At 44.0% G+C, this 13,621-nt stretch overlaps 1 protein-coding gene across 2 annotated transcripts in view; it reads left to right on the forward strand.

Moving 5' to 3' along the window:
• The first annotated feature begins 293 nt into the window (after positions 1 to 293).
• Positions 294 to 13,621, forward strand: part of MTHFD1 (methylenetetrahydrofolate dehydrogenase, cyclohydrolase and formyltetrahydrofolate synthetase 1) — a 39,985-nt gene continuing 26,657 nt past the window's right edge. Inside the window, exons 1-7 of one of the 2 annotated variants that reach the window (XM_021554537.3) lie at positions 294 to 452; positions 8,163 to 8,247; positions 10,549 to 10,608; positions 11,276 to 11,329; positions 11,690 to 11,826; positions 11,950 to 12,050; positions 12,369 to 12,505. In XM_021554537.3, coding sequence (XP_021410212.1) covers positions 412 to 452; positions 8,163 to 8,247; positions 10,549 to 10,608; positions 11,276 to 11,329; positions 11,690 to 11,826; positions 11,950 to 12,050; positions 12,369 to 12,505 — 615 coding nt within the window. In that variant the 5' untranslated portion in view covers positions 294 to 411. The remainder of the gene's footprint in view (positions 453 to 8,162; positions 8,248 to 10,548; positions 10,609 to 11,275; positions 11,330 to 11,689; positions 11,827 to 11,949; positions 12,051 to 12,368; positions 12,506 to 13,621) is intronic. The other variant, XM_021554539.3, reaches the window with a different exon arrangement.

Below are 13,621 nucleotides of genomic sequence, written 5' to 3' on the forward strand. Positions count from 1 at the left end.
TGAGGCTGACTCCTTATTGCACACCCAGGGCCGACCCCGGGCTCGGCTCTGTTCTTTCCTTGTGCCTAGCTAGATAGAATTTGACCGCTAACAAAATTATTTTTATTTTTAATCTGGCTGAATAAATTCTCATTTACAACACCATTTATAGCTGCTCACAGCCCAGCTCAGCGGAGCGGGGACCGGGCAGGTCTCGGACGCGCCGCCTCAGAGCGCGTTTTGGCGGCCATTTCGCCGCCTCCCTCAGCGCGCTCCGCCGCGGGCGGGCGGGGGCGGCGCTTGCGCGGCGGGGCCGCGGCCGCGGGAAGTTCGGCGCCACGTGAGGCGGCCGCGGGAGCGGCGCGTCCCGCAGACGGCGCCGGAGTCCCGCCGCGCTCGGCTCTGCAGGCCCGCTGCTCGCCCGCCCTCGCCATGGCCCCCGCCGAGATCCTCAGCGGCAAGATTGTCTCTGGGTACGTAGCGGGGCCCGCGGCACGGCCGAGTCCGGGAGCCGCGGGGTTCTGCTCTGCGCTGTGGCCGGGGAGCTGAGAGGTGCCTCGGCGGCCCCCGGGTGTGCCGGCAGCGGGATGGCGGTTTTCACTCTGCCTCTGTGCACCAAGCAGGTTTGGAGACACTAAACTTTTTCACTGCGTTGCAGCCAAAGCTGGCTGTAAACGGGAGTTACTGGCCGAAGTGCGGTGTTAAAGGTCTGGAGGAGAGTGCAAAGTGCTGCCGGTGCTCCCCCGTACCAGCGCTGCGCCTGCTGGGGTCTCTTCGGCAGCCCCAGGACGCGCTGGTGCCCGCTCAGCATCGATGAGATGAGAGATGTGACCTACACCCCCTGACCTACAGCTTCGGTGTGTGCAGGCTGGGCTGTTGGGATGCTTTATGAGCAGGAGCTGGGAACATGTGCTTTAAGTATGGGCTCTGTTTTCATACTCCATAAGCACTGACTGCTCCTCTTTAAAGCAAAATGAGTTAATCCACATATTGGATCGCACACAGCTGGATGTTCACAAGTCCCCTGCCAAAGCTATTTAAAAGATTTGGGAGACCTTGAAAGAAAAAGTATTCTCATACTTTTCAGCAGTTACTTAGCTGGCAAGCCCTGGGTATAGGTGAGCCTGCATAGCATCTTTTAAAAAAAAACAGTTTTTCCTCCTGCCACTCAACATACACATTTGTAAGACAGCCAAATAAATTTCCCTAATCCTGAGAGAAATTCATTGTAGTGGTTCTGTTATATTCTGTGGAAACAGGGTTTAGTTAGGTAGATCATTGGGTATCCCCTGCCAATATAATCAGGGAATTCTGACAGAAAACACTTGCAAGGTATAAAGTAATCTCAGCAAAGCAGATAGCCCTCCTCTTAGGTATTGCTCTTAGCTTTTGCTTTACATAGAATGCATAGGTTTGGAAAAGTAGGCCCAATGTGCCTTGACTTTGAATATCCATGAGGAAAAGCTGCTTCCTTGTTTTTTACCTGGTAGTTTTGGAGCCAGTACCACCTGTGTGTGGCAGTCTCTCAGTTTTACATGCTTCATTCCATCTGGTGCTTTTGGCACTGTAATGCCTGTGCTTGCTGCTGGTGGGACTTCGTGATTTGCCTGTTGTAGGTTTCTTTCCTGTCATAGAAAGTCACCCTGAAGTGCAATAGGTCCTGGAAAGATGCTAGTTTGGGTACAGTGATAATTCACATTAAAACTTCTAGCTTCCTTGGCATGGCATGTTGCATTACTTAATTTTAAAGATAAAGGGGTGAAATTTTTTATTTCTGTTTGTTTTCTGTACTACAGTAGCAGCTATAAACTACCAGTTCTCAGAGGACATTCATGATGTGCAAATACTTGGGAAGAGGCATGAGCTTTTAACAGGCACATGCAGGAGAAAGATTTTATTAACTTCCAGCACATCTCTTAAGGTGCTTGGCTGAAGTCTGGCTTCCAGAGTCATCAAATCTTGACCTGAAGAAACCACAAAATGGAAAAATAATTGCAGTTGCTCAGCTGTCTTTCAGTTCCTTTATTTGTGCTGTATTTATGTTCAGTATAGCAAAAGCATCACCTCTTCCCTATGGGCCTTAGGTAGTTCTGCCTTTTTCTGGTGGAGTACTTGAAGGAGTCATGAGAAATTGAGGTGTCCACCCTGGAGACAGCTGTCCCTTTCTTCCAGGCCCAGAGTCTGGCAGCAGCAGGAGTGATAGGCATGTGGTTTTTCTAGGAATTTGTAACTGATCTGCCTGGAAAGGGAATATCCCTGACTTTGCATCAACTGCAAAATGTTTTCAGCTATTGTCTTGTAGGGGGTGGATTTTGTTACTTTACCCTTTAATCAAGAAAAAGGTTTATTTTGTAAGTTGGTCAAATATTGACAAATGAGTTGAATCGAACAAGTAGTGTTCAGCTATGTAATGCTGGATTTCTGTGTGTGTTTTAAATCAAAGCTCATAAGCATTGCGAACTTTCTCCTCCAGCCACCAAGCACTCCTTCCTGAAAATAGATGAAAAAATACCTAATTCACAATCATGCCAGCTATTTAAACAAAAATCAGGTAGATACTGGCATTCTTATTCTTGTGAGACATATAAAAAGAGAATAAATACTTTGAAATAGTTTCCTTGCCTCTATAAATAAGGAAAACTTGATGAAGTGATAAAGCTAGTTCACACCTTTGGAAGGCTCAAAAGAGGTACGAAGGAAAATGGACATTTTCAGTGGCTTTGAGTATTACCTGTGAGGATGGAAAATGTGTTTAGGCTGAGCATGGGAAGGAGAGCACAGCAGGCATTGTTTTCTCTGAGGGATTTTGGTGTTGATGTTAATGTATCAACATCAAAGTGCATGTAGTCTGCTTCTGTCAGTACAAACAAGACGCTTACATAGTCTGTGAAATATATTAAGTATTGGATGGGTTCTGCATCCATCTGAGTTGGCTGGTTACCTCAGGATGGCTTTTCTCTTCTTTGAGTGGCTGTTCAGTAATTCTGCCTTAGATTTTGCTACAAGTTAAATTTGCCTCATTGGCAAATGAGTTACAAAAGATGAGTTATTGTATAACAGTACAGTAAACAAATGACTAATGGGAGGAAGAAAAGCAGTGCTTTAAATATGCAGGATATGGTGGGTTGAAGGTAATAAAAATACAATATTCTCCACCTTTTATTGCTGGTATTCCCGGAAGAAAAAGCAATCTCTGTTTCTGTGTCTAAAGAGATAATCAGGGCAAAACACGATAGTGACTCTGTACAGTTTATGTGCCCTGCAGTGAGCTGTGTGTTCAGGCTTTACCATCTGAAAGAGTCCAGGTGTGGAAACCTCTAGCTAGGCCTGAATTGGTTGGTAAGACCAGGAGTGGACCAACATTTCTGCTCTGGAAGAGTGGCTGATGAGTTGTGATGGCAGGGAGGACTTAGCACCCCTCATAGCCCCTAGGGTTGGGCCAGGTAGTGCTTTGGGTTTAGAGTGCTCAATAAAATGGTGATCAGGTAACTGAGGTAACTGATCCAGGTTAACTAGAGGTAACAGTGCAGTAAACAACTCCTTGGCCTTATTTGGTTTTTTTGGGTTCCTATTGTACTTCCAGGTGAATCTAGTCTGAAGTGAAAAAAATCCCCTGATCTCTGAGCTTTCTTTTTTACCAGATCATACCCACAGCGTATCAGGCTTGCACTGAAGGGTCCCACACTGTGGATGGGCTGAGTTAAAGTGAACTGCCAGTGCTATTGGTGGCCCCAAATACAAGCAAGAACCCTTGAGTTCAGTGCTGTGCAGACACAGTTTAAAAAAAAATGGGACTCTGTTTTCTTCTCTCTTATCAACTCTTTAGAGCATTCTCCCTGTTTGGTGGAGAACAGGGCCACAGATCTGTGATCTGTGCACATCAGCACCAGCTTGCAGGGAAGGCAAAGAACATGTGGGGACTGCTGTGTCCCCCTTTGTGGAATTAGTAAAATCTCAATCTGATTTCTTCAGAAGGCAAACCTTTGTAGATAGGGCCTAGAGTATTGTCTGGAGTGCTTGCAGCCACTCAGTCCAAAGGTGGATTGAGTCCTTACCTATTGTTCTATGTTTTCCTCTGATTAAATCACCTGATAGTAGGGTATTATATGCAGTATTTTGGGAAACAGGCCTGCATGCATACTGCAGCATGGGAACATGGTATCATAACTCATGTTTGGGGCAAGGTCTCCTAAGTTTTAAAGACTCAGCTTTGAATTAAACTCTGTTGTTCTGTTATCAGTCATCCACATTTGCCGAGTTTCTCAATTGCTGCCTGTCTCTCAGACCCACCTTGGACTGAAATTCTGGACATGATGAAAAAGCATCCAAAAAAGCAGAAATGTCTTCATGTGTTTACCTGGTCTGAAGAGAGCTCATGCATGTATTTGTGGTGACACAACCAAAAAGGTGGTTAAAAAACCTTGTGAGTGTGGAAGTTGTAGAAGGTAGCAGGCATTTTTCCTAGGAGATAAGGACAGTGTGCCAGGAGCATGCAATGGTTGGAGCATGAGAAAAGAAGGTGGGAGACATGTGAACTCATTCCAGCTCTAAATGATGTCTTCCTGGAACTGGAGCCATCTGTTGAATTGCCAGCAGTGTTCAGATGGTCTTTCCCAAGGTATTTCCTATCCTGGTGCCACTCATTGAGCCAACCTGTGACTTCCTTCAGGAGAGCTGCCTCTGTGCCTCCTTTGGGTGCAAGTGGGATGATCTGTGACATTCTTTTTTGCAGTCCCCTCACTGCATTTTAAGATGAGGCAGTTGTCCTGAGCTAGGCTGTGCTACTGTGGTGGTTTGGAGATGGGAAAGCTTGTTTTTCCACATTATGGTGTTGGTCATGGGAGCAGTAGGAGGTGAGCAGTGGCAGTGCTGTAAGGAGGAATGGCTGCAGGGACAGCAGCTCCGACCAGGAATGGTGCAGCACCTGGGGAGCACCATCAGCCTCATGCAGCTGTTTCTGCAGGGCTGCAGCAGGAGCATTTCTGCTGCATGTTTGTGAAACCCTTGGGGTATCTGTGATCCAGGCAGTAAAGCCAAAGCCTCCCCTTTGGGGACAGGCCTCTTCTGGAGCACCACTCTCTTCGAGGAGGTATTTGCCAGGTCCTGAGTTTGGCACTGTTTGCATAGACCCTTGACCCCCTTACAGAAGGGACAGAAACACAGCCTGGTGTCATCTTCAGTATGGTGCTGTGTGTCCTCACCAGCAGAGCAGAGTCCATAATCCCACAGGAGGGTGTGGGGTTCTGCTGACACGGGAGCCATGTTCTCTCCATTTCCAGCAGAGCTAAAGGAGTGTGGTTTGTCCTTTGTTTGAATTTCTGGGAAATTAATTTAATAAATTTAAATTCTGTTGCAGTCCACAGAAAGAAATGCTAACAAGTTCTTTAATCTTTGGAGCTGACTGTTGCATTGTATGCTTAGAACCATGTGCTGTCCTTAACCTGTGTGGACCCTGGACTTTTGTTTGCTGCATGAATTTGTTTGTGGAAGGGCATGTTGGGCACAGGAGGGGACTTAGAGTCAGAGAGAAGGCTTTTGGGGAAGCAGACACATAGACGTGCAAATTTTCTGTTTGAAGACTTAAAAGAATTTTCATACAGCTAGTAAGAAATGGTGTTGATTTATCAATATGAACATTTTATCTTTGGGAAGGACTGAGGTCCACAATAGAATTTTGCAGACTGTGTAACTAAATAGCTGCTGGTTTGCAAAGATTATTTTTATGGCTTTTCTAAGTCTATGGAGAAAAAATTCTTTTTTCTTGAATTTTCTCTTAAACCTTTGCCCCTGTGGTTTTTGTGAGCACTGGAGAACAGTGGTGCCCAACGCTAGGTGGCTGTCTAACAAGTGATTTCTTGATTCAAGGCTTCTAAAGAAAATTGCACTGACAGCACCACGTCTGTATGTTTGTGTGTGTTGCCTTTCTTCGGAAGCTGAAGGGGAGGTGACCTAGTGCCTAATTACAGAAAATGACGGCAATGTAATGTGTGAATAGTTGCGGCTGCTGGGGGTGAAAGCACACCACAGCCCTGCTTTACAGAGGAAGTTGGGTGGGCTTGTTTCTCTTCAGTGAGAAGACTGAAATAAAAGTAATACCTAAACCTGGGGCCCTTTCTAAAATTTCATGTTTGTTTGCTGGCCACAAACCAGTACTACACTTTCCTTACTGGAAGATGAGAGACCTCAGAAATAGTTCCCTTGGAGAGTTGCCCACAGCCCCCACTCACTGGCCATGTGCAGGGGGTTTCTGATGCTCCTTGAGGTTCTTGTGTTGTTACAGGCTGCTCATGAGCCAGCTCAGCTGCCTCCCTAGGGGCTTACAGCTGGAGTGTAAGGAGAGGCAGTTGGGGATTTTGCTACCCAGCAGATGAATTTTTGTCACTTAAGCATAAAGAATTGCTGGGATAAGGTTTGCTATGAGACTGTTTTCTGAACTCATCAGCTGGTCTTGGTGTCAAGTGTTCTACAGAGGTGACAGCTCAAGGAAGGCTCAGAACTACGGTTTCTTAAATAAGACTGAAAACAGTTGCTTCCACTGAAACTTGTTAAGAGACTTTGAACAACTTGGCCAGATGCAAACACCTATAAATATTGTAAACCCACTCCTCAGGTGCAGCTGAGCTCTGACCACGTGATTGAAGATGCAGCAGGAGAGATGCATGATTTGGGATGTAGCTGGAGGCTGTGACTCCCTCTGAGATGAAACTTCAAACAGCCTTAGGGCTGCTTCTAGCTGGGCCAGCTGCAGCTGTCCCCTGGGATCAGTGCTGCTGGCTTGAGGAGCTGTGTGCTGCTCCCATTTCCCTGTCTTCCTGCCTCTGGCAGCCCTAATCTGGAGCTCATAGTTGTAGGGTAGAGTTGCCTCACTGGGTATTTGTTTTCCTGGAGTTTCCCTCTATGCAGTAGTCACAGCCTCCCAGCTGGCATCAGCTACATACCCTGTCCCTGTACCCTTGCCATTCACATTTTTAGTGAACTGGCACCAACAGCACCTGCTGCAGTCTGGGAAGTCTGGTCCCACTTGGGGGGTAGCAGACCTGGTGATACTGATCTGAGAGTAAGTGAGCACAAGAACAAAAGGCTGTTTGGTACAGGGTAGATTTGCTGACTGTGGTGATAGCACTTTCTCATCTCAGAGAATGGGGATGGGACACAAGGTGGGAGTTCACATGGAGGACAGACCTGTCAAGACTCTCATGTCCTGTAAGGTTTTGCTTACCTGGCTTTTGCTTCTGAATGTCTCTTACATGTGGCACAGTGTTGTGCCACAGGCTCTGTGCAGTGCCCATGAGATGGACAGGACTGGTCAGTTCTTTCAGAATCCTGACTGCCTCTGGTGAGGAGATGGAGCAGTTGGGCCTCCACCTTCCCTGGTGAAAGATTATGCCTGTGGGGCCAGAGAGTGGTTGAGAAATTGGAGGGGAGTGCAAGGCTGGGGAGAAGTGATAACAGTGACTTTTGAGCTGTCTGTGGCTAATTTCAGTGCTTGGTACTCGTTATTAAAACGTTCCATGGTAAAGCAGGTGTGAGTTCACATCTGAGCTAGAACAACCAGTCAGTGCTCTGTTTCAAAGTTGTAGTTTTTTACAATTGTATCTTTAAACCTGCCTTTACTGAAGAGTTCGCCTGAGCTGTGTTACTAGGGTTTGGTGATTTTTCCTCACCTCTGTCCACCTCCAATTCTCTTCCCTGCTTTATCTTTGGGTACCTCATGCCTGTTTAGTTATTTCCCATAATTTTACCATTGTAGATTCATAATCCTTTGCCAGACAGCTTCTGTGACAGTGACAACTGCTGCCTCTGGGATTCAGGTAATTTTAGTACAGCATAGGTGGAAAGAGGATTTCCTTTTGAGAAAGGAGTTTGAAATCCCAAGAGTTTCCATGCTGAATTTTGAACCCTTTTGTTTTACCCTTATATCCTATGAGAGTGTGAAGAAGCACAATGTGGACTTCAAACTATAAAGTTATTTAAATAAATTTGAGGGAACCTGGTTCCAGAATGTCTCAGTGATTTGTGGACATCAATCTTATTTGGATATTGCTGGGAGCTGTGTACTCAAGGCATAAGTACATGTTTGCCAGTCTGCCCCTCTGTCACTTCTACACCTCCTGACTGTATCAGAATTCAGCCCCATCATTAACTTCTACCTTGTATTTGTTTTAATTTTTTCCCCTTTTCAGACAAGTAAGAGAGAGACTAAAGCAGCAAGTTATTGAGATGACTGAGAAATTTCCAGGCTTCAGACCAGGACTTGCCATTTTACAGGTATTGTTTTCTTGAATGACAACTACAGAAAATATGACTTGCTTTGCAGTGGTAAGGGCACAGCTGATAAGCTTCATTAAAAGCTGCCTTGTAGTTGGTAGCATTTTATTAGGAACAGTGTTCTCTGTGAGATGGTGACACAGTCCTATTATGTCTTTTTGCCAGGTATCAGAGTCCAACATTTTTTGGGGGGGTTTAAGTTGTTTTATTTCTTTCCTCAGACCCTGTTCTCTGTTGGAGTGTTGTATTTGTGAAATGGTGAAATCAAGATGTTTGCCTATTAAGAGCAAGCTTGTAGACTCCATTCCAAATCTCTGCACTTGAGTGAGCCCTGACGTTTGGCAGCTTTCAGAGATGTGTTTGTACCAGAAATCCTCCAAATGGGATGTTTATTAAGTGATCTGGTCTGCTGTTATGTAAAAACGTGGAGAAAAACGAGGGGTGGAGAATGGGAGGGAACCCAAACAAAACTAAAACTGCCTTTGATCAAGATGTCTTTGAGTACAAGGGATGGAACAACATCCTTTTGCTGAATTGGGTATCCCTCAGAAGTGAGCAAGTGTTAGAGTCTACACAGAAAGGCTTGCAGAGGTAAAAAGCACATGACAAGTACAGGGGTTTGACCTGTGTTTGCCATCGTTTTTTTCCTTTACAGCTATAAAAAATGGAAACTCTGCTTAGGTCAGAAGGTGAATAGCAGTAGCAAGTGTCATGCTACAGGAAGGACCTGTGTGTCCACAAAGGATTGAGGGAATGTCAGTGGCTGCTTAGAGAAGTGACTTTTGTCCTTATTCAGTATTTTGAGCTCCTGCAGAGTGCATGTCTGTAGATTTCAGTGCTAATACCACCATAGCACAAAAAGGCCATGCTCCGCTTTGATGCCAGGAACAAATTTTTGCTTGTGTTTTTTTTTTTGGGTTTTCTTTCTGGTTTTCCTTTCCATTAGCTTTTAGTAGATTGTCTCTACAGAAGCTTTGTCTGCAGATGCTTGGAAGGAAGGAAGGAGGGTCTAAAAATTTAATAGTGCTTTGATGAAAGTTGCTGAACTGTTGACCTCATAAAAACTGTGTTCAAAAATTGCTGTCTTGTGACATTATTGGATTGTTTTCCTGGTGGGCTTTGTATTCAGTCCTGAATTGTCTCAGAGTCCTTTAGAACCTGTTTGCTCTTTGGCTGTCTGACACTTTTGTAAGGTGTCAAGCAATCTGGGCTTGGAGTTCATCTGCTAATACTGATATTTGCAGCTGTCTGTTTTCAGTGAAGTCAAGACAAAGAGCTGTTTCTTATTTGTAGTACATCATATATTATGTGTTCTGTTTTTGGGAGGCATCTGGTGTTCTCTGAACTCAAGGAATAAGTCAATATTTTTTTTTTTTGTCCTGTTAGTAATTTCTTATTCACAAAACATATGTTTGCTGACATCTCCTGCTTCTCTGCCCTGTATGAAACAAACCTTTTCCTAAATCCAGCAGACTTTACAGGGAGACAGCCCCTTTATCTGTACCTAGGGAGGAAGAACCAATGTGTACTGGGTGATCAGGTTACCCCTGCAGCTTGCAGTCTATGTGACAACCAGGGATGGCTCCCACGTACCAGGGAACAGAATTTCAAGAGCTTGCTTATCAGCTTTTCCTTATTTGACCCCTATTTTCTTAAGGTTAGAAGGAGTATTACCTTTAACCAAACATACTGGATGATGCAAGTGGTCTCCTAAAATGCAGTTGTACTGTAAGCATGCAGTACTGCCAAAAACTGTAGGCATTTGTTCCACTTGGTGCTTTCTCATTGTGCACCACTTTGTCCTTGTTTTGGTTTTTGTTTGGAAGGAAAATTCTCAAGGTTCAAAATAGCAGTGGAAGGAATGTCTCCATCGAAGCACACATGTACATAAAATTCAGATTCCTGGATATCAAAGAGGCCCAAGGTTTCTGAAAGCCTTAATCATATAATTGAATGTTATCAGCACCTGCTGATGATGTTAATTAGCTAAGGATTTAACTTCCTCAGATCAGATGGCAGGCAATATTTCCTGCTTTGGAGACCACTGTGTTTTTAAGGTTTTTCAACAGGTGCGAATAGTTTGTGCAGGAGATCAGACAGCTTGTCTTTATCTGCCTTGTACTTGAAAGAACTTTCCTGTTAGCTCCAGCTGTTTGCATCCTCTATCAGTGTGTTTTACAGTAATTCAGGAATACCTCTGTCTCCTTGATGTAGATCCAAGGAAGCTGAGGGTTAAGCCCATCTCAGCCTGTGTGTGTGTCTCTATTCTGTGCTGTAATTCAACTGTCTTTTCATCCTTAGGTTGGAAATCGGGATGATTCAAACCTCTACATTAACATGAAGCTGAAGGCTGCTGCTGAGGTAATCCTGGACTTTTAGGACTACTTTTTACCCTCCTACAGTTGGTGAGATCTGAATATGAAAAACCAGATGCAAGTCAATAGTTTTGTCTAAGTTTTTGCAGTATTGGAGAAAGCACTGTTGGCCTGAGTTGTCAATTACAAGAATGTAGTGTAGGTGTGTAACCTGAGAGCCAAGTGGGGTCCTGTGGTCACAGCAGTGTGGCTTGGTGCCACTTTTTGTGTGATCATCACATATTACATTTGTCTGAAGTGCTGTCTTTCCTGACCCGTAGCCTTGTCCTTGCCTTCCCTGAATGCCTTGTGCCTGCAGTTGCTTTGTGCTTGTCACAGGTAGAATATTACATGCTGCAATAGGGCAGGAGCACAGATGAGGGCATTTTTCCCTAGGTGATAGCTGGCATTTCTGCTGGTATTTTAAGGCAGTGTGCTGTCAAGCAAAGCTGATGTTGTTCATGTCAAAAGGTGAATAGGGCAGTTAAAAGACAGACTCAGAAGGCAAAGCACTAATCTTTCTTTGATGGTATTTCTAAATCGTAGGACTTGGAGCCTCAGGAATGGAGATAGTCTTGGGAAATGTGACAGAATGCAGCTGTGATTTAGCTGGATATAGAGATTAGCCAGGTCAGTTCAGAAATCAGATAATTCATTGTTATTCTCATTTGCAGATTGGGATCAGTGCCAATCACATAAAATTGCCAAACACAGCAACAGAAGCTGACGTAAGTAATACACCCAGTGATGAAAAAATATATAACTTCAGTGTTGTGCTGAAGATATCTTTACCCTGTCATTGTATAAAAAGGACTATTTGCCTATTGATACTAACTAATGAAAAAATAATTGGAACCTGCTGACATATTTTTGTGTGTTTTTTTTAAAGAAAACTAAACCACTGCAATGTAAAGTTTAGAGACTTTAGGAGATTTTTTTTTTTAATAAAAAATGTAGGTGATTTATACTTTTGGGTGGAAAAACTAAAGTTTGTATCTTTTAATCCAGATAGGATTATGTTTTTTGCTCTTGCATAAGTCATATTTCATTTCATCAGCCATTAGTTTTTTTGGTGTTTACTGTTGTAGGTTCTCAAGTGCATTGCCTCTTTGAATGCAGACCCAGCTGTTCATGGCTTTATAGTGCAGCTGCCACTCGACTCCGATAAACCCATCAACACAGAAAAAATAACCAATGCTGTTGCACCTGAGAAGGATGTGGATGGGTAAACTGGCTTCACCCCTGGAGAGTGTGACAGCTACTCCAGAAAGAAACCTTTTTTCCTTTATTTTCTCTTGAACAGTGAGGCTGGGTATCTTACTTGGCCTATTATTCTTTCAAAATACAGCTTAAGTAGCATCAATGCTGGGAAACTGTCTAGAGGGGACCTTGGAGACTGCTTTATTCCGTGTACGCCAAAGGGATGCATGGAACTCATCAGGCAGACAGGTAAGGAGGTTGCCATGCATTATTCATGAGTGCAGTAGTCTTCAATAAGTGTAGAAATCACACACATTTCAAGGCTCTGCTTCACAACTTTTGCTGAGATATCACATTTCATCTCTGCTGCCTTAGACAGTAAAAGAACTAGGTTAAAATGGTCTTTCCTTTCTCCCTGCCAACTGCAATTCCCTACCACACACAACAAAGAAGAACTGAATTCTGAAGTACCAGGGCCAGACTTAAACTGACCAGGACACCAGAGCAGTTTGAACCAGGCTGCACAGTGACCTCTCTTGTGCTCTCTCCTGACTCTCTATGGTGCAGGTGTCCAGGTGGCAGGGAAAAGAGCCGTGGTGATCGGTCGCAGTAAGATTGTGGGTGCTCCCATGCACGACCTGCTGCTCTGGAATAATGCAACAGTCACCACGTGCCATTCCAAGACCTCCACCCTGGCTGAGGAGGTAAGGGCAGGCTGTAGTTACTTGTTCCAGGCCACTGCTGCTCCATGCACAGTGTGCTGCTGCTGTGAGTCATTAGGTCTGGGATGTCTTTCATCTGAATTGGTTTCCCAGTCCTGCTCATTGCATAGTTGTGTAAATACTTCTGCTGGAATAGGATCTTGATTATTTTTGGCACTTAATTAGATGGGTTTAATTATAACAATAAAATTATTATTTTTGTTGTCTTTGAGCAAGTGCTGAGAATTTAATCATCTCTTCCTAACCTCCATGTAGGGGTTGGCAAAACTGCATATGTTTTTGTTGTTTTAATTTTTTTTTTTTTTACCAAAAAGACCAGGTGGTCTTCTGCTCTAATGGCTGAGAAATGTTAGGCCAAATGATTTCTCAGTTGCTTTATTTTTTTCAGTCGATTTTCTATGACAGGGAGTTGGTACCATTTTCTTCTTCAGCAGTGAGAGTGACAGAAATAGTGTTTTGCTATGCTGCCACCTACTTGGATTTCGTAGAGCCATCAGCACTGCCAGGCTCTGTACGCAAGTATTAAAGCTGAAAAGGGAGTAGGAGTGTTTGAATATAACTCACAAAGTAGATCAGAAACACTGCAATGCTTCACATCATTAAGTTGCTGTTCAGCAAGACCATCATTAGGTTGATTAAAAATTGAAGTGCTAATACTTAATGGTATCTTAAAAATAGTTTATATCCCTTGAAGATTAAAGGAAAAAAAAATCCAAGGGATAGCAGCTTCCTAAGCAAATGTGAATGAGGCAGTGCAGGAGCTGACAACGAGCTTTAATCGGCGTCTTTAACACCAGCTTCATGACTGGATCTGTCAAATGTACTGAATAGTCCCTGAATGAATATTAGTGCTGAAATACAGTCAGCTTCCCCTGGAGTTGTGTGTTATGCAGTCCTGGACATGAAAAGCACAAGACAGTGCTGTCACAAGTGAAGTACTGCTTTGTTCTGTGCAGGGATTGTTCTTGGCTGAACAAGATGAGTTCTTGCTGTCTGATGAGTGCTGGGTATATTTCTAGCACTGAATGTGCAGGGATATTTGAAGGAAGAGAAGAATATTCAAAAGGCTTTAATTTTATCTAAATGTAGCCTGTATGA

The sequence above is a fragment of the Lonchura striata genome, chromosome 6, assembly GCF_046129695.1.
Source record: "Lonchura striata isolate bLonStr1 chromosome 6, bLonStr1.mat, whole genome shotgun sequence".
NCBI lineage: Eukaryota > Metazoa > Chordata > Aves > Passeriformes > Estrildidae > Lonchura > Lonchura striata.